General features: G+C 43.0%; 1 protein-coding gene across 2 annotated transcripts in view; it reads left to right on the top strand.

Moving 5' to 3' along the window:
• UBE2E2 (ubiquitin conjugating enzyme E2 E2) overlaps positions 1–14,708 on the top strand; it is a 378,397-nt gene extending 363,689 nt beyond the window's left edge. For both annotated transcript variants that reach the window (XM_068236135.1, XM_068236136.1), the window contains exon 6: positions 13,358–14,708. In XM_068236135.1, the coding sequence (XP_068092236.1) occupies positions 13,358–13,455 (98 nt within the window). In that variant the 3' untranslated portion in view covers positions 13,456–14,708. The remainder of the gene's footprint in view (positions 1–13,357) is intronic.
• The last annotated feature ends 13,068 nt before the right edge of the window (positions 14,709–27,776 follow it).

A 27,776-nucleotide genomic window follows, 5' to 3' on the forward strand; every position in this document is an offset into this window, starting at 1 on the left:
ATAAATTGGCTGCTGAAGGTTTAAAGGACACCTAAACTGAGAGGGATATGGAGGCTGCAGTATTTTTCCTTTTAAACAATACCAGTTGCCTGGCTGTCTTGCTGATTCTCTGCCTCTAATACTTTTAGCCACAGACCCTGAACAAGCATGCAGCTTAGATATTTCTGACTGAAGTCTGACTTAATCTAGTCCGACTTCAGTTGCAAGCTGCATGCTTGATTCAGGTGTGTGATTCAGCACTACTGCAATCAAAGAAATCAGCAGGACTGTCGGGCAATTGGAATAGTTTATAAGGAAATAAATATGGCAGCCTCCATAACCCTCTTAATTCATGTGTCCTTTAGGAAAAAAAAAGTCATTTTCGAGATAAGCCATGGTTTGTAATTTGATTATCCATAACCCTTACTTTTGGAGCTAGTAAGGATGGGCAATGAGATACAAATATTCCTGTGCTGGTGAAGATTTTGTGCAAATTGTATACAAATTATGCAGCCTGAGAATGAACCAAACAAATCCAACAACGACTTCATTCTATTGGTCCGTTTTCAAACTGACCATCCCTAGAAGCCAGCAACGATTTGGTATGGCTGCTAACTTATTAGCAGCCATGACCTAAATTCCCGTGATTGTACAGAATACATTTCTACTTATGGTGGCCATACACGGTACAATAAAAACGTTCGATTTTCCCGTTTATTCAATCTAAATGATCGAATTGAATGAAAGTTGAAAATATTTTTTTTTTCGATCAAGAAATTCGAACGATTATCCCGTTTTTTCTGGAAAAATGATCGGACATGCTGGAAAAATCTTTATATTCGATCTAATGGAATAATCAAACTAAATTATCTAATTGAAAAATTGTACCATGTATGGCCACCTTTAGAGTAGACATGAAATGTTCAGCATGTCTCGCTCCATACTTGAGTATATTAAGATCAGATTAGAGCTCTCCTACATCTAAAGTGGATAAAGAGAGGCTTTTTTTATACCCTCTGGATTCGGCATGGATGAATGGAGTAATGGTTAAGGGCTCTGCCTCTGACACAGGAGACCAGGGTTCGAATCTTGGCTTTGCCTGTTCAGTAAGCCAGCACCTATTCAGTAGGAGACCTTGGGCCAGTCTCCCTAACACTGCTACTGCCTATAGAGCGCGTCCTAGTGGCTGCAGCTCTGGCGCTTTGAGTCCGCCAGGAGAAAAGCGAGATATAAGTGTTCTGTCATTCAGTAGACCGGCATACTTGTGTTGCAGTTCCTATTAGGATGTTCTGGAAAGAAACATTATGCTTGTTAAAATCCCCGTAGAGTTGACTTGAAGGGAACATTTTCCTCAACAAACATGAAGATTCACTTTTAAAGATGTTTGATTTTTAAACTATAGAAAGAGAAAACAAATCTATTTGATTTGTATTACACATCATTACAAAACAGAAGTGTGCCTTCTTAAAACAGAAGGTATTTGGGATTATTCAGGTTGGAATGAGTATATGAGGTGTCCCACAATGCTTCACTGCTGAATATGCAAATCATCCTTTTATTTCCCTGAAAGCTAAACACACCACCTGAACCACTGGAATGCAATTGTTTGCACCTATTCAGTAGGAGATCTTGGGCAAGTCTCCCTAACACTATACTGCCTATAGAGTGCGTCCTAGTGGCTGCAGCTCTGGTGCTTTGAGTCCGCCAGGAGAAAAGCGCGATATAAATGTTCTGTGTTTGGTGTTTGTTTACATCATTTCAAATTGACTTTTTATTGACGCTCTCTACGTATCACACGTGCTCAACACACAGAAGGTTACATAGTTTGGTTGAAAAAAGACATTCGTCTATTAAGCCCAACCAGAAAAAAATAATAGAAAACATAATATTAACCCATTCAGGTTCCGTCGTTTTCACGTGAGAAATGTTCACCTCCCATTCATTAGCCTATAACTTTATCACTACTTATCACAATGCACTGATCTATATCTTGTTTTTTCTGCCACCAATTAGGCTTTCTTTGGGGGGTACATTTTGCTAAGAGCCACTTTACTGTAAATGCATTTTAACAGGAAGAATAAGAAAAAACGGAAAAAATTCATTATTTCTCAGTTTTCAGCCATTATAGTTTTAAAATAATGCATGCCTCCATAATTAAAACGCACGTATTGTATTTGCCTATATGTCCCGGTTATAACACTGTTAAAATTATGTCCCTATCACAATGTATGGCGACAATATTTTATTTGGAAATAAAGGTGCATTTTTTCCGTTTTGCATCTATCACTATTTACAAGTTTAAAATAAAAAAAAATATAGAAATATTTCATCTTTACATTGATATTTAAAAAGTTTAGACCCTTAGGTAAATATTTACATGTTTTTTTTTTTTTCTATTGTAATGGTTTTTTTTTTTTATTGTAAACATTTTATTTGGGTAGTTTTGGGAGGGTGGGAGGTAAACAATAGATTTATAATGTAAATGTGTGTTAATTTTAAATTATTTTTTTTACAGGTGTAGTATTACTTTTTGGCCACAAGATGGCGGCCATGAGTTTGTTTACATGACGTCACTCTAAGCGTAACACACGCTTACAGTGGCGCATCGGGAAGGGAACGGCCAGAAAAGGCGCAGCTTCTAAGAGAAGCTGACGCTTTTTCAGCGGGGGAGAGGAATCAATGATCGGGCTCCGTAGCCCGATACATTGATTCCCTGGCTACCAAATCCGCGGCCGGGAGTGCGCGTGCACGCGCGCGATCGGCTGCGGGAGCGCGCGGTAGCGCGCATGGTTCCTGGACGTAGATACTACGTCCAGGAACCAAAATAGGTTAAATAAAAAAATAAATAAAACATCATCCTAAACCTGCACATATCCCAGTTGATCCAGGGGAAGGAGAAAAACCTTACAAGACCTGGGCCAATTAGCCTTAAAAGGGAAAAATTCCTTCCCAACTCCTGATGGCAGTCAGATAAATCCCTGAATCAACTCTTCCGGGAATTGCCAAATAATTATAGCTGTGGATGCCCTTCAGTGCAAGGAAAGCATCCAAGCCCTCTTTAAATGCGGATATACAGTTTGCCATAACTACTTTCTGATGTAAGATGTTCCAGATTTTAACCACTCTCACTGTGTAGGACCCCCTTCTAAATAGATGACAAAAAAATGTCCTCCACATGCAAATCATGTCCCCTTGTTCGCTGTACAACCCTAGGGACAAAAAAGCTAATCTGACAAGCTTTTGTATTGCCCTCTGATATATTTATACATGTTAATCAGTTAACCTCTCAGTCGCCCTTTTTCCAAGCTAAATAAGCCCAGTTTGTCCAACCTTTCTTAGTGAGAGCTTCCATCCCTCTGATTAACTTAGTTGTCTGTCTTTGTACCCGTTCCAGAAGGTCAATATCTATAGTGTGGTGCCCAAAACTGTATTCCGTACTCCACATGTGGCCCCACAAGTTATTTATACAGAGGTAGAAGTATACTACCATCTCAAGTTATTATTTCACTTTTTATGCATTCCAGAATTGTATTTACTTTAGCTACCGCTGCTTGGCATTGTGTACGATAACCTAATTTGTTATCAACCAGTATTCATAAGTCCTTCTCCAATTCTGATGTTCCCAGCTGTATGCCATTTATTTTATGTGATGATCTACAATTGGTACTTCCAAGGTGCATGACTTTACATTTATCAACATTAAATTTCATCTGCCACGTGCCTGCCCATATGGCCATGTTGTCAAGGTTGTAATATGTCACTATCCCTGTAAGTGTTGATAATTCTGCATAATTTTGTATCATCTGCAAAGATGGCTACACTACTCTGTATTCCGTCTACTGGACCATTAATAAATAAATTGAAAAGAATTGGACCAAGTACTGATCCTTGCGGGACACCCACTGCTAACAGTTCCCCATTTTCTGTACGTTCTGTTCACCACCACTCTTTGCCATGTATCCCTTAACCAGTTCTCTATCCACATAAACACATTTCCTCCTAGTCCCTGTATTCTCAGCTTCTGCACTAGGCTATTGTGGGGAACCGTGTAAAAAGCCTTTACAAAGTCCAAGTACACAACATCTATAGCTTTCCTAAGATCATTCCTGTCCATTCTTCACTCCTACTCCCACTGGCCATGCCACTTCCTCTATTGACAACTGTAGGAAGGGTTCAGTGGCTGCTCTGCCACACCCTCCTGCATCCTGATTTAGAGGAGTGGTCATCAGCACCTCAGCCCCACTACCCCTTCAGAAGGCATGGCTGCTCAGTAGTGTCTGACTAGAATGAAAACACAGGAGGAGCTTCATAATAAGGGTATTTTTAATTGTTTAGAGCAGAGGTGGGCAAACTTTTTTTTAGAATTTGGCCCACATCTTGAGTCTGTGCCTCCTTCCCTACGGAAAACATGTGGTGGATATAGATTGGGTGGTAACTCACCCAATCGCACTTTCCAGCGGTGATCTCCATGGTGATGATAGCGTCATGTGACACACTGGTACGTATTAATGGCAGGTCACATGATGCCCCCATTGCCATGGAGATCGGTGCTGGAGAGTGCAATTGGGTAAGTTGCTTCTTGTCTGCGCGCTGCATGTATTTTTTTAATGACAGTGGGAGGGAGAAGGGGAGAGGAGCAGGACCTCACCCTCCACTGCCAGGCCACCTTCAGAGCAGCTGCGGGCCGAGGCCTTCACTGCAGGTCACCAGCTGAGGCTTGAATTATGCACGGCATAAGCAGCAGGGGGATCAGGCTTTCTGGGGGAGGGTGGTAGGAGCAGAGGAGGTAAATCGGTGACAGAGGCAGGGGGGGAGCAGGTGAATACCGGTACCCCAACTTTCCCAGCACCGGCCTGTGCTCTTCGCTGTGTCCCAGCCTCTTCCACTGCTGCTAGGGCTTATTTTCAGGGGAGGTCCTACTTTCAGGAAAACATGGTACATAGTTAGAGAGATAGGGAGGAAGGCATTAGTTTAAAAAAAAAAAGTGATTGGGCAGTGGGTTTGGACTGTACAGCACAGACATGACTTTCCCACGCAGGAAGTAAAAAAATAAAGGCCAAATTACCAGGTACATTTTCATTTGTTTTATGAATCTATACTTCACTTATGACAGGCTTTTGCATCTCCTACACAGAATATATTTAAAATTGGTGCCTGGAGAGCTGTTTTAATTTTCTTGTGAATTTCCAAGTGTTCTGTCTTCAGTATGTGGGATATCATTAATGAAATATGTAAACCGCCAACATATCAGCTTTGTGCTGGGTGAAGCAGATGCTAGGAATGTGAAATCCGCTAGTTGGAATCCATGTAGCTTAGATCATCAAAAATTGTCTACCTACAGACACTATTATAATAGATCTGTTCCTGTCTGGACTTTCGTCTAAATGACACACTATTTTGTGTCTACATTTCTGCCATAGCACGATAGGGTCTCTGCATCATCCACATATTGTGGCTTGCATTGTGTCTGTAAATATTTAATAACTGCCGTTCAGTAATAAAATCTATGTAAAATGACGATGGTATCGATCCAAAGATTGATACTTTTGACCTAACCTAACAGTGATTAATCTGTCAGTTCTCAGGAGATGCCCTGCAGTGCAGCATTAAAGAAGCTAATATGTGGCTTGTCTACTCTGTTGGGCCTCGCTATAAATTGACTTTAACAACACTATGGTTATGAAGGATTTAAATGTCCTAGATGAATGTTTTATAGCTGAAACCATCATGAACCTTTTCCTGCTTCATCAATCAGATTTGATGAGGTTTTTTTTTAATTAATGGAGATCAGTGGCATAAAAGCTCTGGATATTTTATTGTTCTGGTTAAGTATATGTAATTTGAAATTCATCTTTGCAGAACTGTAATGGCTGGCCTGCTGAAGACAGATGCCTCAGTTAGGAATGAGTGCTTAAAGAGGACCTCCATACAAAAAATAAAAATCTGTCAGCGCTGCTGTGATGAAAAGTTATATTTACCTCTGGAGTCTTGTCCCACAAAGCCGCCCTGAAGACCCCACATCGTTACACTTATGGCGCTTGGCCTCGTCTCCCCTCTCTCCTCCAAGAAAAAAATAGCTTGGCGTTTTTCTCAGAGGAGAGAGGTGAGGCGGGGCCAAGCGGTGGTAGTGTAGTGATGCGGAGGCTTCGGGGCGGATTAATGGGGCAAGACTCCGGAGAGAAATACAACTATTCATTCATTACATTCATTTTTGTATGGAGGTCCTCTTTAAGTATTGTGCATCACAAAGTTTTGGAAAGGGGTTAAAGTGGACCTGCAGTCAGACACTTTGCTTAACTACTTGGGGATGGCAGGCTCTGGCTCAGAGGAGCTGTCGGCCATACTATCTCAGAAAAAAAACACATATATAAGTAGATGAATACTTGCTCTACTTACATAACATGTATCGCACTAATCACGTTTTGATTTTAGTGATTTTTCTACAGTAGGAGCTGCCGGTGTTAAACCTACGCAGCATCAGGCTTAGGCAGCCACAAGTATGACATATTTTTAATATGCGGCAGTCCTGAACTGGTCAATACGATACATGTAAATATTAACAAATCATGTTATTACTTTCAGTTGTGGAAGGCCTTGGATAGTCCAAAAGCTCCATGGATTCTCCTGCAGCCCTACTATTCCAGCACTGGGTGCCACTAAGCATATGCTAAAGCTTGTCAAATATGTTTCTCATGGCCTTTCTTCCGCCGTGTACAAGCGCATCCTGGCTGGGCATGCATGAGTAAGGGCTGTGCACACCCAGTAGAACAAATCCACTCGTGCTCTGCTTTTTTCCCTCTTTATACAAATGCATAATTGTACTGGGCATGTGCGGACCTGACTCGTGCATGCCCAGTACAGATGCACTCGTTCTTGGCTGGGAGTGTGGCCAGAAGATGAAGGTTCCCCAAAACTCTAAATCATATTTGGTATTTTAGATTAAAAAACAGTATAATAGAATGTATTGAAATGAGTCACAACCAGTTAGGGACACACATAATATATACATACTCCTAAAATTGTCCCTAGACTACAATAGACATATTGCTAAGGTAGGGATTAGATTGTGAGCTCCTCTGAGGGGACATTTAGTGACAAGACTATGGGCTCGATTCACAAAGCGGTGCTAACCCAGTTAGAGACTTAAGGCATGATAACCATTGCACCACACTGGTGAAAAGCCAGTTTAGGCGTGATAAGTTTAGGTGTGATAAGTTTAGGCATGATAAGTTTAGGCATGCTAAGTTTAGATATGTTTAGATCGCGCACAAAGTCCCGCACGCAAAGCAGCACCATTAAACTGTATGCGAAATGCACCAGACTTTGCTAGCGCAAAACTTTTGATCAGCTGTGCACTGCGGTGCTGACCCAGTTGGTGCTTAAACTTATCATGCCTAAACTTATCACACCTAAACTGAGTTTAGGCGTGATAAAGGGCTTTTCACCAGCGTGCTAACTGTTAGCACCGCTTTGTGAATCAGGCCCCTATATAAACTCTGTAAAGCACTGCGAAAGATGTTGGTGCTATATAAGATACATAATAATATAAAAGACTTAGCCCAATGGCCAGGGCTAGGGACATAATATTCCATACAGTACCCCATCTGTAGCTTTAAATTGAATGCTTTGAGACAAGGCAGTGAGTCACTTATAATGAATGTTATTGTCATGGTAATATATAAAAAAAGATTTTATTTCAAAAAGAATCGTTGCTTCCTGTCAATTAATCAAAATAGTAATTTTTAAAACTTTAAAGTATACGTCCAGGGAAAAAAAATCCACTTACTTGTGGCTTCCTCCAGCCCCTGGCAGCCGTTCTGTGCCCTCGACGCAGCTCCGGTGGCTCCCGGTCTTCTCAACTGCAGAAGCCGACCTGGTCTTGGTCGACTTTCGTGTCGGCTTCTTCTGCGCTCCACCGCTACAACACTGACGTCATCAGGACTGTACTGCGCAGTGGCAGTACGACGACAGCGGTGTAGTAGTGGAGCGCAGAAGAAGCCGACCTGGCGAGGTTGGCTTCTGCAGCAGAGAAGAACGTGAACCACTGGGGCTGCGGCGAAGGCACAGAACGGCTGCCAGGGGTTGGAGGAAGCCTCAGGTAAATGGATTTTTTTTTTTCCCTGGACGCATCCTTTAAAATTACAAACTGGTTTGTACATTAATATGAATCAGATTTTAATGAAACATGTTTTCCCTTTTAATACTCTATAAGCTGCTACGTGCTGGCAAACTCCTATAAAATGAGTTTCTGGCAAAAGAGAATGCTGTTGACTCATCCCACCTTTTTTGCATGCATTTCTTTCCACCCAGGCTGAGAAACATCCTTGGGCTATTTCAGAGCTCCGAAATGTTATCACTGCTAAATTATATAAGAACAATTTCCTCTCTCGCTCCCTCTCCAAACCATACCAGAATTCATTGCACAATATTAAGCTCTACTTCCTGTGATGTCACCATTTAATTAACTAAAAATTAGATTCTTCAATAAGTTATTTAAAAACCCTCAACTTCAGTTACAAACACATTCTTTGTGTACAATCTTGTTAACTAATATGATAATAAAAAAAATATGTGAAGTTAGTAACATGCAGCCATTGGTTTGGTGAAGTGTTTGATATCACGCAATGACTACAAAAAATTCTGAGATCTAAAGTCACTTTTAAAATCTATTTGCTCCTCCCAGTCCAGAGAAAGAAAGAGAGAATATTTTCAATGTTAATCAGGAAAGGAAATTAATTTCTCAGCTAATTTACTTGTTGCTCAACTATTTTTTATTTTAATTAATAAACTGGAAGTAATTGTTTATACTACTGCATCCACAATTAGCCAATCGGAACCTTATGAAAGGCTTATGAAATCTGCTATAAAGGTTATACAGTAAATCGGTTCCTTGATGGTACTAAGACTTTAATACTGTAGCGCTAAAAATGCAGGGCTGTGGAGTTGAGGCAGGGAGGACTGGGGCCTTTTGGCCTGGAGGGAAAACACAAACTAGAGGCCCGTTTTCACGGCAGCCCCAGCCTAAATGATGTCACACATGTGCCCCACGTGCAATATGCCGACGGTCACGTGGGGTGCCAATGCAGAAATGCAGCAAGAACACTTGAGGGACAGCGTGACAGGTAAAGTATAATGCACAGGCATCGGGGGGCACATAATATATTTTGAGGGACAATGGCCCGGGATCCGTCACATTCATCGTTCGTGATTGCTGCACTTAATCGACCACATCGACCTGAGATTTCCCAGCATCTCAGATCAATACATTCAACTAATTTCCACCCAAAATTAGTCAAATTGTTGATTGGGCATGCTTGTGGCCGCACAGGTTTTCATCTGATTCAATAATAATTATCGAAAAGATTGGTGCATCGGCCAGCCCTAAATCATTAAATGAGAGGCAGCCTGGGAGGAAATCTCCCCCTTTCCCCCCTGGCCAGTCCTCCCCTGAGTTGAGGAGTCTGAGTCGGAGTAATTTTTGGGTACCTTGAGTCAGAGTTGGAGTCAGTGGTTTCATAAACTGAGGAGTCAGATGAATTTTGTATCCACTCCATAGCCATTCAAGGTCTGTGGAGCAGGAGTCGGAGCAATTGTGGGTACCTGGAGTTGGAGTAACTGATAAGAATCCTGGAAATGCACGAACATTTATATACAGTTTAGTAATTCAAATAAATTAACTGACCATTTATCAAATCAAGAAAAATAGCGAGACCTCCACTTTCTGGCTTACAGTATTATAATTTCACTCAACAGAAATTGGGGAACAATAGTTGCTGTACTCTGACAGGGACTGTGTTAAATTTAATACACTGAAAAAAATGTCCGTGTTTAAAATATGTTTAAAATGGGTATTAGTTGAAAAGGGCCACAGAGTCATCTTGTGTTAAAAAGGATCCACCAATCATAGACTTTAATGTTATTTGCCACGAATAGCAGCTATATGCGGTGAAAAGGGCTCCTGTTATTTTGTATTGGCTATATAATGTTTATTTCGACTATATCATGTAAGTGTTTGCAGTTACATGATATGCATGTTGGATTATTATGGCTCTGTACAATTTAACAAGCTGACACATCATTGCATTCCAGCGGTTCTGGAGGTGTGTTTAGCTTCTAAGGGTACAATGGTTAATTTGCATATATTCAGCAGTGGTGCTCTGGGAGACATCTCGAGCTCACTCCAACCTGAATTATCGCAAATTCTTTCTGTTTTAGGAAAGCAAATTTTTGTTTTTCTTAACATCTTAGTAAGGGGGCTTTTAGGACCATTGTAGTCCCTTACACACTCCAATGAGTTCTGGGTCACCATGAGCTTGCTGATTAGTCTGTACCTCTCGATTTACAAGCCCTACTCCATAGAGCCAAATTAATCCATGCCATGCACTGATGAGGATCAAACAATCCGAAACAGTCTGTATGCATGTTGGATTATTATGGCTCTGTACATATTAACAAGCTGACACATCATTGCATTCCAGCGGTTCTGGAGGTGTGTTTAGCTTCTAAGGGTACAATGGTTAATTTGCATATATTCAGCAGTGGTGCTCTGGGAGACATCTCGAGCTCACTCCAACCTGAATTATCGCAAATTCTTTCTGTTTTAGGAAAGCAAATTTTTGTTTTTCTTAACATCTTAGTAAGGGGGCTTTTAGGACTATTGTAGTCCCTTACACACTCCAATGAGTTCTGGGTCACCATGAGCTTGCTGGTTAGTCTGTACCTCTCGATTTACAAGCCCTACTCCATAGAGCCAAATTAATCCATGCCATGCACTGATGAGGATCAAACAATCCGAAACAGTCTGTATGCATGTTGGATTATTATGGCTCTGTACAATTTAACAAGCTGACACATCATTGCATTCCAGCGGTTCTGGAGGTGTGTTTAGCTTCTAAGGGTACAATGGTTAATTTGCATATATTCAGCAGTGGTGCTCTGGGAGATAGTGATGGGAATTCCGGCTCTTCTTGGAGAATCGGCTCTTCTGAATCGGCTCCCATTAAAGAGCCGGCTCTTACGGCTCTCAATCGGCTCTTCATTAAATTTCACTAGATGCCACTCAGAATCGGAGTAAAAGCCCTGCCCCCGTCTCCATGACAACTCCAGACTGCTTCTCTGGCTCCGGCAATCCCCCCTGCTACTGCTCTGCTCCGCCCCATACACTCCTACAAGCTGCACGAGGAGGACTACATCTCCCAGCATGCCTCAGCGCCCTTTATTACACAGCAAAGTAGAGCTGTGTGGGGCGGCTGAGGCATCGGCTCTTTCAAAACTGAGAGCCGGCTCTTGTCGTTCGCAGCAAAGAGCCGGCTCTTAGAGCCAGCTCGTTCGCGAACGACCCATCACTACTGGGAGACATCTCGAGCTCACTCCAACCTGAATTATCGCAAATTCTTTCTGTTTTAGGAAAGCAAATTTTTGTTTTTCTTAACATCTTAGTAAGGGGGCTTTTAGGACCATTGTAGTCCCTTACACACTCCAATGAGTTCTGGGTCACCATGAGCTTGCTGGTTAGTCTGTACCTCTCGGTTTACAAGCCCTACTCCATAGAGCCAAATTAATCCATGCCATGCACTGATGAGGATCAAACAATCCGAAACAGTCTGTATGCATGTTGGATTATTATGGCTCTGTACAATTTAACAAGCTGACACATCATTGCATTCCAGCGGTTCTGGAGGTGTGTTTAGCTTCTAAGGGTACAATGGTTAATTTGCATATATTCAGCAGTGGTGCTCTGGGAGACATCTCGAGCTCACTCCAACCTGAATTATCGCAAATTCTTTCTGTTTTAGGAAAGCAAATTTTTGTTTTTCTTAACATCTTAGTAAGGGGGCTTTTAGGACCATTGTAGTCCCTTACACACTCCAATGAGTTCTGGGTCACCATGAGCTTGCTGGTTAGTCTGTACCTCTCGGTTTACAAGCCCTACTCCATAGAGCCAAATTAATCCATGCCATGCACTGATGAGGATCAAACAATCCGAAACAGTCTGTATGCATGTTGGATTATTATGGCTCTGTACAATTTAACAAGCTGACACATCATTGCATTCCAGCGGTTCTGGAGGTGTGTTTAGCTTCTAAGGGTACAATGGTTAATTTGCATATATTCAGCAGTGGTGCTCTGGGAGACATCTCGAGCTCACTCTAACCTGAATTATCGCAAATTCTTTCTGTTTTAGGAAAGCAAATTTTTGTTTTTCAGTTACAATAAAGGACCTGATTTCAGTTACGCTTACATTATATGCCCTTAATATAATAACGGCTATATTTTCACAACTATATTTTGGCCTCATTTTTTCTTTTATTTTGTTTGCAACTACTACTACAATCTGCACAAAACACGGTTATTTTGATCAAGCCATTACCGGTTATATCATTTCAATAATTGCACCTACAAAGATCATACTGTTTATAACCTTGTCATTAAATGCGGCTACAATGATCACAGTAAATACTGGTTATATCTTTAAAAAATTGTGGCAACAACAATCTTACTGAATTCCCTTTATATCTTTGACATAAAATGCTGTTACAACGATCATGTTAAATACCGCTTTTATCCTTCAAAAATTGTGGCTAAAATAATCTCACTGAATACCACGGTTAAGGTTAGGCACCACCATGGGAGGTTAAGGTTAGGTGTTGGGTGGTTAAAGGTTGGGCACTACAATGGGGGGGTTAAGGGTTATGCACCACCATGTGGGTTTAGGTAAGGGGCTGGGGTTTAAGGTTAGGCATCACCATGGGGGGTTAAGGGTTATGCACCACTATGAGGGGTTGAGGTAAGGGGCTGGGGGTTAAGGTTAGGCACCACCATGGGGGGGGGGGGTTAAGGTTAATGCCAGGGGGTATTAAGGTTATGGTTAGGGTTATATTCTAATAGTGGCTACATGCAGTGCCTTTTGTAAACAGAATCACTGTCATTGGCTGCAAACAGGCGCCCTTTTATAAACTAAATCACTACTATCGGCTACATACTGCACCCTGTTATAAACAAAATAACATTTATCATTTACAGCCGGCACCCAATTATATAAAAAAAAATCTAATTTATTGGCATTTGTTGGCTATATCTGGGGCCCTTTTATAACCCAAATCGCATTTATTGACATCTTGTGCTCTTTTTTTCCAGAAGCCTTTTTTACATGTACGCCATTAAATGACCTGTAGATGTAATACACCTTAGATGATAGAACACTGCAAACATTTTTAAAATATGTAAATTACATTGTATTTCACCTGTCATGCTTTTATCTACATTGGTTTATTCGCTCTTTACTGCACTTACCGTATATACCCTGGAGTAAGGAAGTTTCAATATATTTGTTGTTTATTGTGGTGATTGACCAACTTTTCCTTTTTTTATCTTTTAGCTGATCCTCTTGTCGGAAGCATCGCCACCCAGTACATGACCAACAGAGCAGAGCATGACAGAATGGCCAGACAGTGGACCAAGAGATATGCTACATAGGATTTGTCACACTGGACCTGAGCAAGCACATTCACTAAGTGCATCAATAGCTCTTTTTTGACTTTTTATTAATTTTTTTTTTTTTTTTACACCTCGTGACAAAATACTGTATGTCCCTTTTTTCTTGAGACTTTAACTTGAACTTCCCCCAAGACATACATGTTTGGGATTTTTAGTTTCTGTGCAAGAATTGTTGACTAAGTGATAGTATAGAGGTTTGTTTGAAACCTTGTATCAATATTTGTGTTTTTTCTTTTTAGGGAGATGGGGGATTATAATTTAATTTTTGTTGCCTCCTACTGACTTTTGTTAGTGTTAGAGTTTTCTTTTTACAATTTTTATTTTATTTTTGCCTTTTTTTTAAGTCTTTTAAGGTGGGTGCATGCTCCAGGGAACAAAGTTTTATATATAACATTTGAAAGTAAGAATCACTGTGCATAACTAGACTGTGTTTCCCGATTGAGGACTTTCTAAATTAAGAAAATTGAGTATTTAAGGTGGCTTGTAAAATATTGGAGCTAAATAAGCAGTTGATGTACAATTGTGTTAAAAGCACTCAATAAAAACACTGCGGACTATGTATACTCCTTACAAAAATGCATCTAAATCAAGGATGTGAGCATTCTGAGGATTAAAAGAAAAAATAATGCTCCTAATTAACTAAAACATGTCTGAGCTAGAACTTATTGGAGACTTGAAGGCCTTTATTCAATTAAATTTTTCTCCAAAGTTTTCTCATAGAAGATATTTTTTCATCTTCTGTTTAAAATAACTTTTCACATTCTGCAATTGAAACAGTACCAAAAAGTAGATGAAAAGTACTGTCAAACTTATTTTGAGTATTTTCTTCCTTGCTGGTGGCATTTTATTCATAAGGTGTGAAAATGTCATCTAAGGGAAAAAGTGGAGAAAAAATGAATTAAATAAGGGCCTAAATCTGTCCTGGATTTTTTTTTTTTTACAGAATGATCCGCAGTTGGGGAACAGGAATTTGCAACCCTCAAATGGGTCATAAGAACTCATTTCTGTCACATGCATGCTCTCACAGTGAGAATATATTTTTAACAGTTCCAGGACAGTTTTACACAATTAGTAATTTATAGTCTCAAAAGGATCTCTGAGCCAGATATGCCTTAGTAAATTATGCCTTGTTTCTTATTAAGAAAATGTGTTCAGCATTTACTATTGTTTCTCAGTCCTTTTGAAATGCATGTGCCTTTTTGTTTTATTATATAAAGTTTCTTTATCTGAAATGCATGTGTGTGTAAATGTAGCCATTCCTGTTATTCAGACCAACACTTAATAGCTTTTAAACCTAAAGCCCCATGCAATTTGCATAACTAGACATCAGGGCCGAATTTACCATAAGGCACTGTAGGCACGTGCCTACAGGCGCCTGATGATGGAAAGGCGTCTCACTCCTCTCTCCAAGCACCTCCCTCATTCCCTATACAGAGTCTTGATAAGTGTGTAAATGAGAGGTTACTCACCCTGTTCTTAGCATTCCACTGACAAGATCTCCCTTCAATCTCCCTTCCTCTAGCTACTTAATACTGAGATTCCTCTAGTTACCTACTTGGGGGCACCTCTAACTAGGGTACATATGGCTACCTAATACTAAGGGGCACCTGTAGCTACCTATGACAGGCAATGGAAGAAGTGACAGCTGGGCCAGCCAGCACACATGCGGTGCGGTTCTGAGGGGGTTTGTAGGTTTGGGGAGGGTGAAGTCTAGGGTGCCAGGATATCTGTGCCTATAGGCTCCTGCGAGGTAAATCCTGGCCTGCTGGACATGGTAACTAAACACTAGGCAATCCATACACTGTTATTATTAACCATGAGTTACTTTGGTAAGAGCCCATCATCTATATTTTGCATTTTGATAAATGCCCCAACATTTGTGTGTATTGTTATACATATACTGACATTCATAATGTGTAATAATACGCATGCAGTAAATTATTGGCCCAATGTCTACCCAGTGCCCATCATGATAGCAAGAGAAGGGATTTTCTTAGCTCACTTATTTAGTCCTCTTGCAAATGTTGGGTCTGGAAATATAGGGATCAGTAAATATGCTGAAATTAATTTGGGAACAGTCATGGGTAGTTTTAGACTTCACAGAATACCATCAATTTAGTTGATGTAAGTTGATTTTCCTAGATTTTTCTGGTACCTCCTGTTACATTTTTTTATAATTTCACATAAATAAAAAGGTAATCTTGTAAACATGGCAAAAGTCTACCGGTCTAGGAATAATGAAAAGCCAAGACAGAACTCAACAGTAAAGTCATTCGAGGATTCAATCAGGTTTCAGAAGTTTAACACTTTTGGTTCTGGTCCATTGAAAACATGTAAAAACAGTGCATCTGGAAACTATTCGCAGCGCATCACTTTTTCCACATTTTGTTATGTTAGTCTTATTCCCAAATGGTTTGAATTCATTTTTTTCTCAGAACTCTGCACACAACACCCCATAGTGTTAACGGGAAAAATGTTTACTTGAGCAGTGTTCTCCCCAGAGCCATTTACCTGGGCGGGCCGCCCGGGTGAAATCCATGAGCTCCCGGGTAAAATTATCTCTGCTCTGTGCATTTATTAGTGATCAGCGGCGGCTGTATCATTGCAGCCAGCCGCTGTCACTCAGGGACGCTATCTCCGCCCTCCTCCTCAGCTCCCGGCAGTTGTGTGGAGGGGCGGGGAATGCAGGTGACGTCACACGCAGCTCAGTTTGAGCTGTAGAGAGGAAGCGCGGCTCTCGGAATGTACAGCCAGGCACTGTCCTCCTCATCTCCCTGTATTTGCAGCTCATATGAGCTGAGGATAGACGATAACGCACAGCTCTGATCTTTGTAGCATGTCCAGCCAGACGCTCTCCTCCTCTCCCTGTACTGGTCCCAGCCGCAGCGTGTTTGCGAGTGTAAATCTCACTGGCTACTACTAATGGAGTAGGAGGGCCTCTAACACAGCCCCCGCCAGCCAGAACGTTAGTTAGGATGCTTGACCCTTTGACCCCACAATTATCCTGTCCTGACACTGCTTTCCTTGGGCCCTGATTGATGACAGAAGTGAGTGTCACTGGTGTGAGGGAGCTGCAGTTGGGGGGGGGGGGGAGGGGATGAGCCAGTGTACAGATGGCCACAGACTCACCCATGGCAACGGCAGACTGACTGAGGCACAGAGTGATTAGTGAGAGACACCCCTGGCCTTTGGCAGTCACATGGGATATTGCTAGTTATGTGGCTGTCAGTGTCACATTGCAACCAGCAGCCAGGTGCAATCTGCAGATTTGAAAATGAAACTACCAAGATTTTTTCCATGTTTCCTATACACATGGGTAGTGTAAGAGGTGATATCGGATATGGCCCAGAAATCCTCTTTTCCACACTGGGACCACCCATGTATATAAGAAAAGCTGCGAGTTTCATTGTCAAATCAGTAGAAGGGTAGTTAGAATAAAAAAAAAGTGGCCAGTTACTTACCTGGGGTTTCTTCCAACCCCTTAAGTAGTTCTTGTCCCATGCAGTCATTCCGCAGCGCTTTGTTCCTCTCTGAACGCAGCATGTGCGGCCACATGTCACTCGCCTCCTCTATCACATTCTCGTGACCATTAGCATTTTGCACTTGTGTGGTAACTAATAATTGCTACTGCACATGGGCAAAGCACTCCTGGCCACTGGTGGAGCATGATCAAGGAGGTGGTGAGGGAGCAGGAGGACTTTAGGGGCTAGAAGAAGCCCCAGGTAAGTAACTAGCTTAATTTTTCTTATGTTAAGTATCCATGTAAGAGATTTCAGTACAAAAGACGGAGCCTGTTAATTTATTGGGGGAGGGGGGCACGCGATTCCCCACCTAGTGGCACCCAGCATGACTTTCCCCACCCGGCTACTTTTTCATACCACCCGGCTGGAAAACATTTCTGGGGAGAACACTGTTGAAGTTTTGGCAAATTTATTGAAAATAAAAAAAAAACAAAAGCGAGAAAGCACATGTACATACAGTGGCTTGCAAAAGTATTCGGCCCCCTTGAAGTTTTCCACATTTTGTCACATTACTGCCACAAATTTGAATCAATTTTATTGGAATTCCACGTGAAAGACCAATACAAAGTGGTGTACACGTGAGAAAAGGAGCGAAAATCATACATGATTCCAAACATTTTTTACAAATCAATAATTGCAACATGGACTGTGCGTAATTATTCAGCCCCCTTTGGTCTGAGTGCAGTCAGTTGCCCATAGACATTGCCTGATGAGTGCTAATGACTAGAGTACACCTGTGTGTAATCTAATGTCAGTACAAATACAGCTGCTCTGTGACGGCCTCAGAGGTTGTCTAAGAGAATCTTGGGAGCAGCAACACCATGAAGTCCAAAGAACACATCAGACAGGTCAGGGATAAAGTTATTCAAAAATTTAAAGCAGACTTAGGCTACAAAAAGATTTCCGAAGCCTTGAACATCCCACGGAGCACTGTTCAAGCGATCATTCAGAAATGGAAAGAGTATGGCACAACTGTAAACCTACCAAGACAAGGCCATCTACCTAAACTCACAGGCAGAACAAGGAGAGCGCTTATCAGAAATGCAGTCAAGAGGCCCATGGTGACTCTGGATGACCTGCAAAGATCTACCGCTCAGGTGCAGGAATCTGTCCATAGGACAACTATTAGTCGTGCACTGCACAAAGTTGGAAGAGGGGCAAGAAGAAAGCAATTGTGAACAGAAAAGCATAGGAAATCCTGTTTGCAGTTTGCCACAAGCCATGTGGGGGACACAGCAAACATGTGGAAGAAGGTGCTCTGGTCAGATGAGACCAAAATTGAACTTTTTGGTCAAAATGCAAAACGCTATGTGTGGTGGTAAACTAACACTGTACATTACTCAGAACACACCATCCCCACTGTCAAATATGGTGGTGGCAGTATCATGCACTGGGGGTGATTCTCTTCAGCAGGGACAAGGAAGCTGGTCAGAGTTGATGGGAAGATGTATGGAGCCAAATACAGGGCAATCTTGGAAGAAAACCTTTTGGAGTCTGCAAAAGACTTGAGACTGGGGCCGAGGTTCACGTTCCGGCAGGACAACGACCCTAAACATAAAGCCAGGGCAGCTATGGAATAGTTTAAAACAAAACATATCCATGTTTTAGAATGGCCCAATCAAAGATTCCAGCACTAAATCCAATCGAGAATCTGTGGCAAGATCTGAAAACTGCTGTTCACAAATGCTGTCCATCTAATCTGACTGAGCTAGAGCTGTTTTGCAAAGAAGAATGGGCAAGGATTTCAGTCTCTAGATGTACAAAGCTGGTAGAGACATACCCTAAAAGACTGGCAGCTGTAATTGCAGCAAAAGGTGGTTCTACAAAGTAATGACTCAGGGGGCTGAATAATTACGCACACCCCACTTTGCAGTTATTGATTTGTAAAAAATGTTTGGAATCATGTATGATTTTTGTTCCACTTCTCACGTGTACACCACTTTGTATTGGTCTTTCACGTGGAATTTCAATAAAATTGATTCATGTTTGTGGCAGTAATGTGACAAAATGTGGAAAAGCTCATGGGGGCCAAATACTTTTGCAAGCCACTGTAAGTATTCACAGCCTTTGCTCAATAATTTGTTGATGCACCTTCAGCAGCAATTACAGCCTCAAATCTTTTTGTACATGATGCAATAAGCTTGGCACACCTATCCTTGGCCAGTTTTGCCCATTCCTCCTTGCAGCACCTCTCAAGCTCCATCAGGTTGGATGGGAAGTGTTGGTGCACAGACATTTTTAAATCTCTCCAGAGATTTTCAATCAGATTCAAGGGCTCTGGCTGGGCAAATCAAGGACAGTCACAGAGTTGTCCTGAAGCCACTCCTTTGATAACTTGGCTGTACTCTTAGAGTTGTGGTCCTGCTGAAAGATGAACAGCCGCCTCCGTCTGAGTTAAATAGCGCTCTGGAGCAGGTTTTCATCCAGGATGTCTCTATACATTGCTGAAGTCATCTTTCCCTTTATTCTGCCTAGTCTTCCAGTTCCTGTAGCTGAAAAACATTCCCACAGCATGATGCTGCCACAACCATTCTTCACTGTAGGGATGGTATTGGTCTGGTGATGAGCAGTGCCTGGTTTCCTCCAAACGTGACTCCTGGCATTCACACCAAAGAGTTCAATCTTTATCGCATCAGACCATAGAATTTTATTTCTCAGGTTCTGAGAGTGCTTCAGGTGCCTCTTGTCAAACTCCAGGCAAACTGCCATGTGCCTTTTACTACCATATATGCCTGAAAGGTGGATTGCTGCTGAGATGGTTGTCCTTCTGGAATGTCCTCCTCTATTTACAGAGGACCTCTAGAGCTGTGACAGAGTGACCATCGGGTTCTTGGTCACCTCCCTAACTAAGGCCCTTCTCCTCCGACCAATCAGTTTAGATGGCCGGCCAGCCCTAGTAAAAAATCCTGGTGGTTTTGAATTTCTTCCACTTATGGATGATGGAGGCCACTTTGCTTATTTGGACCTTCAAAGCTGCAGAAATGTTTCTGTAACCTTCCCCAGATTTGTTCCTCCAGGCAATCCTGCCTTGGAGGTCTACAGACAATTCCTTTGACTTGGGGCCTATTTCCACTGCATCAGTTCTGCACCCAGTGCTCTGGATGTGGCCATTTACTACACACAGATTCTGGATGCAGAAAAACTGACTCAAATAAATGCCTATGAACATGTTAGTGGAAACAGGCCCACAGGCATTCATTGGAGTCAGTTGTTGTGCATCCAGAATCTGTGTGTAGTGGAAATAGGCCCATTGCAGCCCCATTGACTTACATTAGCCATGATTCACATCCAGATTCCACCACATGTGGAAAAATACAGCATACCATCCAGGTTTTTTATGCACCGCATCGCGTCCAAAAATTTGCATTGAATGGAAATCGCTCCATTCACTAACATGTGTTGCATTTTGGATGCAGAAACTTGCATGTGGAATCCACGTGTAGTGGTAATAGGCCCTTAATGCTTGGTTTATGCTCTGACATGAACCATCAACTGTGTGACCTTATATAGACAGGTGTGTGCCTTTCCTAATCATGTCCAATCAACTTAATTTACCACAGGTCAATTCTAATTACGCTTCAGAAACTTCTCAAGGATGATCAGGGGAAACAGGATGTACCTGAGCTCAATTTTGAGCTTCATGGCAAAGGCTGTGAATACATGTGCTTTCTCAAAAAAAATTTTTTTTAAATAAATTTGCAAAAACCTCAAGTAAACTTTTTCACTTTATCATTATGGGGTATTGTGTGTAGAATACTGATTAAAATGAATTCAATCCATCTTGGAATAAGGCTGTAACATAACAAAATGTGGAAAAAGTGATGTGAATAATTTCCGAATGCATTGTTAAAGAAAGTAAAATAACGAGGGACTAAATTAGATCTGATTCTCTCCGCCTTGAAAAACACCCCTGTTTAAAGTCAAGGACAAAGGACCTATTCCTACCTCTGGTGCCCAGAAGTAGTGAGTGCAAAGAACAGTTACATTGTGAGATGGCCCTATGGGTGACTTATGGTGGAAGCTTTCATTATTCCTTTAGTAATGGACATCATAACACACACACACACACACACAATTGTAACACTTAAAATACTGTACATTTTGTATGCATATGTATAAAATGTACATGTGTTCCAGAATAAAATGCACTATACATTTTTCTTTCTTGGTCACTGTCACTTACAATAGGCAGTAAAAACCTTACATATCCGACTGGTTTTGGAGTTCATGGAGGATTCTCATGGTCCGTTCCCCCCCCCCCCCCCCCCCAAAAAAAATGATTACAGAAAGGCTTCTCAGTCCACATATGTTATAGTTCCTTTCCAGGGTGTGCTTTTGTATGAAATAAATGAAATACTAAGAATCCCCTATGAGGGGATGAACTAGTCCAAAACCTGCCAGATCTTTCAGATTTTGATTGCCTTTGGTCACAGTGACATAAGAAAAAGTAATTTTTGTAAGTGCTTTTCAGCCTGGGCAAAATGTACTTCTTAATCTTATAAGTATTTGTACATATGAATGTTAAGCATGAAAAATGTTCAGGGTAGTGGTCTTTAAATGCATAAACACTGATAACTAGAAAAACTATTTATTTAAAAAATGATTTTTTCTTAGAAAAGTGGTTTTTTTACTGTCCTGCACCAAAATCAAAGTCTTACTAACCGTACTAATCATTGTAATTTTGGGGGCCTTTCTGTCGGTCTTGTTTGAAAACCCTTCAACAACCCCTCTGCACTGCCATTCTTCAATTGAATATTGGTCTACAAGGAAGTCCTAGCAAAAAAGCATTTCTTACTTCCCCATTGGGCGCTTATTGCTGTGGACCAGGGTTGCCCATTAGGTAGATCCCAAAGGACTTCTGGGTAGATCCCACACCACCTTCCTGAGTTATATATGTGTCATACTCTGTCTCCTTGACTTGGATGAGCTTAGTGCAAAATGCTGTCCTGAAGTTTAGCACAGCAGTGTAGAGGATTATGATGTTGCAAGGTGGAGAGCCATATGTTTAGAAGCATTATGTGGACCTGCTAATTACAGTTTGCCAGACACTGAGCATCATATTATAAGAATGATATTGTGACTCCATTTGGTCAAGCACTATTCGGATTACTGAGTAGGACTCTATGATATGCATCTAATTGACTGGCAGCTTGTGGTAATCACTGGTGGACTGCTGTGCTTGTGCTGCAGTTGTGGCTTGAATCTGTAGGTAGAGTCTACCTAGTAGATCATTTTCAATTTGTTATTTTTTAATGAGCTTGCAAGATAAAAAAAAAAAGTGTGGGCACCTCTGCTGTAGACTAATAATATCTCTTCTTGTAGCAAATTCCCATGGTGCACCTGATAAAGGGTTAAATGATACACAAGGTCACGTGATATGATGAGTTAGACATGTGTATGTACAGTGCCTAGCACCAGGGATGCTCTCAAATTCGAATTCGGATGAAATTCGAATAATTACAGCAGCTGTGTGGGTGGCCGAGGGGGGGTTAATCTTACTTATCAGGCATCTTCTTCGCTCTTCCCTCGGCGCCTCCCATGCTGCGTTCCAATCCGGTGTCACGTGATTACATATACTTCCTCCTTCTGGGTTGAAGGAGGAAGTGTATAGTCACGTGACGCCGGATTGGAACGCAGCGTGGGAGGCGCCGAGGGATGAGCGAAGAAGACGCCTGATGAGTAAGATTAACCCCCCCTCGGCCTCCCACACAGCTGCTGTAGTTAGGAGGATGAAATTCAAATTTGAGAGCATCCCTGCCTAGCACACAAATAATTATGCTGTTTTCCTTTTTTTTTTTTTCTTGCTCTGCCTGAAAGCGTTAAAGACAAGGTATGCAAGTGAAAGTTTCTGTCTGGGTCAGGACAGGGTCTGACCATAGCGTAACCCTCACTGATAAGGAATTACAGCCATAAAACACTTTCCTTACCAAACACACAAAGGGAAATACTCACTCCCAAACAGTTCTCTGCTGCTTATATAAAGCCTGCAGGCTGCTTGTAAGCCAATAAGAAGTGCACACACACGTTACACCTTGGGCTTGATTCACAAAGCGGTGCTAACCTACTTAGCACGTCTAAAGTCTTTAGACGCGCTAACCAGGGTGCTAAGTAGGTTAGCACCGGATTTCTCAATCAGATCGTGCGCTAACTTTGCGCGCGTAAAGTGTTACGTGCGCAAAGTTTTTACCATAGGCTTTAATGGGCACTTCGCGCGGTGCGCCCTGTGCTCTGTGCAGTACGCGCGTAAAGTTTTACGCGCATAAAGTTTTGTGCGCGTAAAGTTTTATGCGCGAAAAGCTTGTTTAGACGTGCTAAGGGGGTTTTCACAGGCGTGCTAACAGTTAGCACCGCTTTGTGAATCAAGCCCCTAGTCTGCAGTAATCAATTAAGCAGTGGCTGAGCAGTTCAGCCAGTCGTTGGAGAGGGCTTCAGTTGCATATAGACCAGTGCTGTCCAACTGGCGGCCCGCGGGCCGCATCCGGCCCGCCAGGCCACCTGCTGCGGCCCGCTCGTCTCCCTGGGATGCAGGCATGGCTTGCGCTATGGGCGCCATGCCTGCTCCCTCTTATTGTGTCCCCGCTGGCCTCTCCGGTGTCCCCGCTGGCCTCTCCTATGTCCCCCTGCTGCCGCTGCCTCTCCTATGTCCCCCCGCTGCCGCTGCCTCACAGATCAGACCTCACAGATCGCGGCGACTGATGTAAACAGAGGGCGCATGGTACCCGCACGGAGTACGTCACATGCGGAAGTGAATCATTAGTCACTTCCGCATGTGACGTTCTGCCGCGCGGGTGTCATGCGCGCGCTCTGCTTGCTTCAGTCGCCGCGATCTGTGAGGTCTGATCTGTGAGGCAGCAGCGGCATCGTCAGCGGGGACACCGGAGAGGCCAGCGGGGACACCGGAGAGGCCAGCGGGGACACCGGAGAGGCCAGCGGGGACACCGGAGAGGCCAGCGGGGACACCGGAGAGGCCAGCGGGGACACAGGAGAGGCCAGCCCCAGAGGTAACGGGCTCGCTACTGGTGGGGGCACCTGTCACTAGCTGGGGGGGCTCCTGTCACTATCTAACTGGGGGGGCACCTGTCACTATCTAACTGGGGGGGCACCTGTCACTATCTAACTGGGGGGGGGGGGCACCTGTCACTATCTAACTGAGGGGGCACCTGTCACTATCTAACTGGGGGGGCACCTGTCACTATCTAACTGGGGGGGCACCTGTCACTATCTAACTGGGGGGGCACCTGTCACTATCTAACTGGGGGGCACCTGTCACTATCTGGGGGGGCTCCTGTCACTATCTAACTGGGGGGGCACCTGTCACTATCTAACTGGGGGGGCACCTGTCACTATCTAACTGGGGGGGCACCTGTCACTATCTAACTGGGGGGGCTCCTGTCACTATCTAACTGGGGGGGCTCCTGTCACTATCTAACTGGGGGGGGCACCTGTCACTATCTAACTGGGGGGGCACCTGTCACTATCTAACTGGGGGGCTCCTGTCACTATCTAACTGGGGGGGCTCCTGTCACTATCTAACTGGGGGGGCTCCTGTCACTATCTAACTGGGGGGGCACCTGTCACTATCTAACTGGGGGGGGGACACCTGTCACTATCTAGCTGGGAGGCACCTGTCACTATCTAAGTGGGGGGCACCTGTCACTATCTAAGTGGGGGGCACCTGTCACTATCTAAGTGGGGGGCACCTGTCACTATCTAAGTGGGGGGCACCTGTCACTAAAGGGGCATTCTGCTTATTTATGTGAAATGCTGTCTATTTATGTGCCTCATGACTGCTGAATTTGTCTTGTTGGGGGCCTCATGATTTGTTGGGGGCATCACGATTGCTAAATTTGTCTTGTTGGGGGCCTCAAGATTGCTGAATGTGTCTTGTTGGGGGCCTCATGATTTTTTGGGGGCCTCATGATTGCTAAATTTGTCTTGTTGGGGGCATCATGATTGCTGAATTTGTCTTGTTGGGGGCCTCATGATTTGTTGGGGGCCTCATGATTGCTGAATTTGTCTTGTTGGGGGTCACATGATTGCGAACTGTGAGACTATGGAAAAGCTGAATCGTCATCATGAGACAATAGCATTAAACCTACTTTTTTAGCTTTTTAAAACGGAAAATAAAACTGGGAGGTTCTAAAAAAAACCCACATTTTTCAGGAGTAGGATGGATGAAATTGTTTATCTTCACAGTTTATTTTCAACTTGGATTTTCCATAATGTTCATGTATAAGTTAAAATGTTTGTATGTAGTTTAAATTGCTGTTGCCACTTTGCGATAAGTGACTTTTGGGTTGCAGTTTGGACACTCGGCCTCCAAAAGGTTCACCACCACTATCCTAATCTAATGTCCCACATTGCTAAGTTCATGTAAATTTGTCTCCACCCGTGGCCACACCCGCATTCTGGTCCATGGCCACACCCATTTTTCGGCGCGGCGCGCTAAGCGCGCCGCTCAATGGAACCCTCGTGTTTTCTGGCGCGCGTAACTTCACCATTATTTTAAATTGCATTTTGTGAAAAGTGCTGCCAATCTAATTATCCTTTAATTGCATTTTTCCCGGGGGGGGGGGGGGGGGGGGGGGTCTGCGGCTCTAGCAAGAACCTTCGGCCCTCCACCATGGGGTCTGAAAAAAAAATGGCCCTCCATGCCCATGAAGTTGGACAGCACTGATATAGACAATGGCTGTATGGCCAGCAGGGGGCACCAGCGTGCAGGATATTCCCTCTCATCTGCCCCCCTCCCAACTAAACTGCATGGGAATCTACAATAAAATTAAAAACAATAGTGCACACGCCAGCCTGGGGCCCCGGGAACTCTCACTGCCCTGGGCCCCAGAACCAGCATGTCACACCATATGTGAGCGCAGTCAAGCCCTGGAGCTGCCACCACCAGGAGCCTGTCCCCAACTGCTCTGAAACTTACCAAACACACAAAGGGAAATACTCACTATAAAACACTTTCCTGTCAGTAAAAAGCTTCTACGAGCTGAAAAGGGATAAAAAGGTTCAATAGTTCATAGATTTTAGCTCTGGCATACTTCAATGAATGTGTAATTTAGCCGAGACAATGAAACAATAAAGCCTCATTCAGACTATACGCGCTGTCGTGCACATTTTAGCAGCGCCTATAGTCTGCGACACGCAAAAACGGTAGAAGGGCATAGGCAGCCCTTCTACCGTTCCCATCATATGTGCTGCACAGCAGTACGATGCGCTATCGCACTGCTGCATGCATTTTACAAGAATAGCAGCACAGACCCATTCACTGTAGTGAATGGGATCACCAGTGCAGCGCAGATGGCGTGCAATCACATATGTTGTGTTCCAATCGCACAGCCATCTGTACGAATAAGTGTGAACGAGGCCTAAAACCATAGAAAGTAGATTTAAAGGGATACTGTAGGGGGGTCGGGGGAAAATGAGTTTAACTTACTCGGGGCTTCTAATGGTCCCCCACAGACATCCTGTGCCCACGCAGCCACTCACCGATGCTCCGAACCCGCCTCCGGTTCACTTCTGGAATTTCAGACTTTAAAGTCTGAGAACCACTGCGCCTGCGTTGCTGTGTCCTTGATCCCGCTGGTGTCACCAGGAGCATACTGCGCAGACACAGACCATACTGGGCCTGCGCAGTATGCTTCTGGTGACATCAGCGGGATCAAGGACACAGCAACGCAGGCGCAGTGGTTTTCAGACTTTAAAGTCTGAAATTCCAGAAGTGAACCGGAGGCGGGGCCAGAGCATTGGTGAGTGGCTGCGCGGGCACAGGATGTCTGCGGGGGACCATTAGAAGCCCCGTGTAAGTTCAACTCATTTTCCCCCGACCCCCCCCCCCCCCCCCCCCCCCCCCCCTACAGTGTCCCTTTAAGTATAATATAAAACTGTGGGATATCTAAAAAAAAAAGTTATTTTTAGGAGAAGTAGGATAGATACAATTGTTTATCTCCTCAGTTTATTTTCATCTCTTGTGTCCTTTTAACACTCAAAACATAGTGTAATTCCTGCTGTATAAAATTATAAGCATATTTGAACCAGTTGTGTGGCTATTGCGATTATTATTGGCAGAGAGTGGCAGAAGGGGTTGTTTACTTTCTGATTTTTTTCTTGATTATTTGGCCAAATAGTTAGATAGCAGCCAATACAGCCAAAGTTGCATCTGTAGCTAAATAACTGCTGGATCATTTCATAAACCTGCATCCATCAAGCCGACAGATACAGAGAAAGTGGATGATAAGCCAGAATGAACGGAAAGACTTTATCAGCAAAATGGTCCTTATGATTGTCCTTTAGTGGTATGTATTTACTGGGCTGTATATATACATAAGTAATAACACTTGTTTACTGCAAAATTGACAGAGCCATGAAATAAACCAGTTATTTACAGATAAATGGCTTCAAGATGTTATGGAGCTTCCTAGTGACGCAGCTAATCGTACATCAGCACTTCCGTCCCACACTGTTGTTGATTATATAAATAACAATCTGGGCCACATCAATGAAACCGTATTACCTCCTGATTTGTCTTAAGGGAAGTCTACCATGCCGAGTAAAGAAGCAGAAGACAACAAGGATGAAATAAATGTGCCCATTCATTTTTCAGTATGATAACAGTCTGTGAATATACATATTACTATCTGATAGAGTTAATTGCAGGTTCTATGGGAGGAGCTCCCGCAGTTCGCTTTGCATCATCCTGCTGCTCGGGCTACAAGAGAGTAGAGTAAAGATTGCAACCTGCAGCTCTGTAAGATCCCATGGTGTGAAATGGTTTTG

Source organism: Hyperolius riggenbachi, chromosome 5, assembly GCF_040937935.1.
Source record: "Hyperolius riggenbachi isolate aHypRig1 chromosome 5, aHypRig1.pri, whole genome shotgun sequence".
Classification (NCBI taxonomy): domain Eukaryota; kingdom Metazoa; phylum Chordata; class Amphibia; order Anura; family Hyperoliidae; genus Hyperolius; species Hyperolius riggenbachi.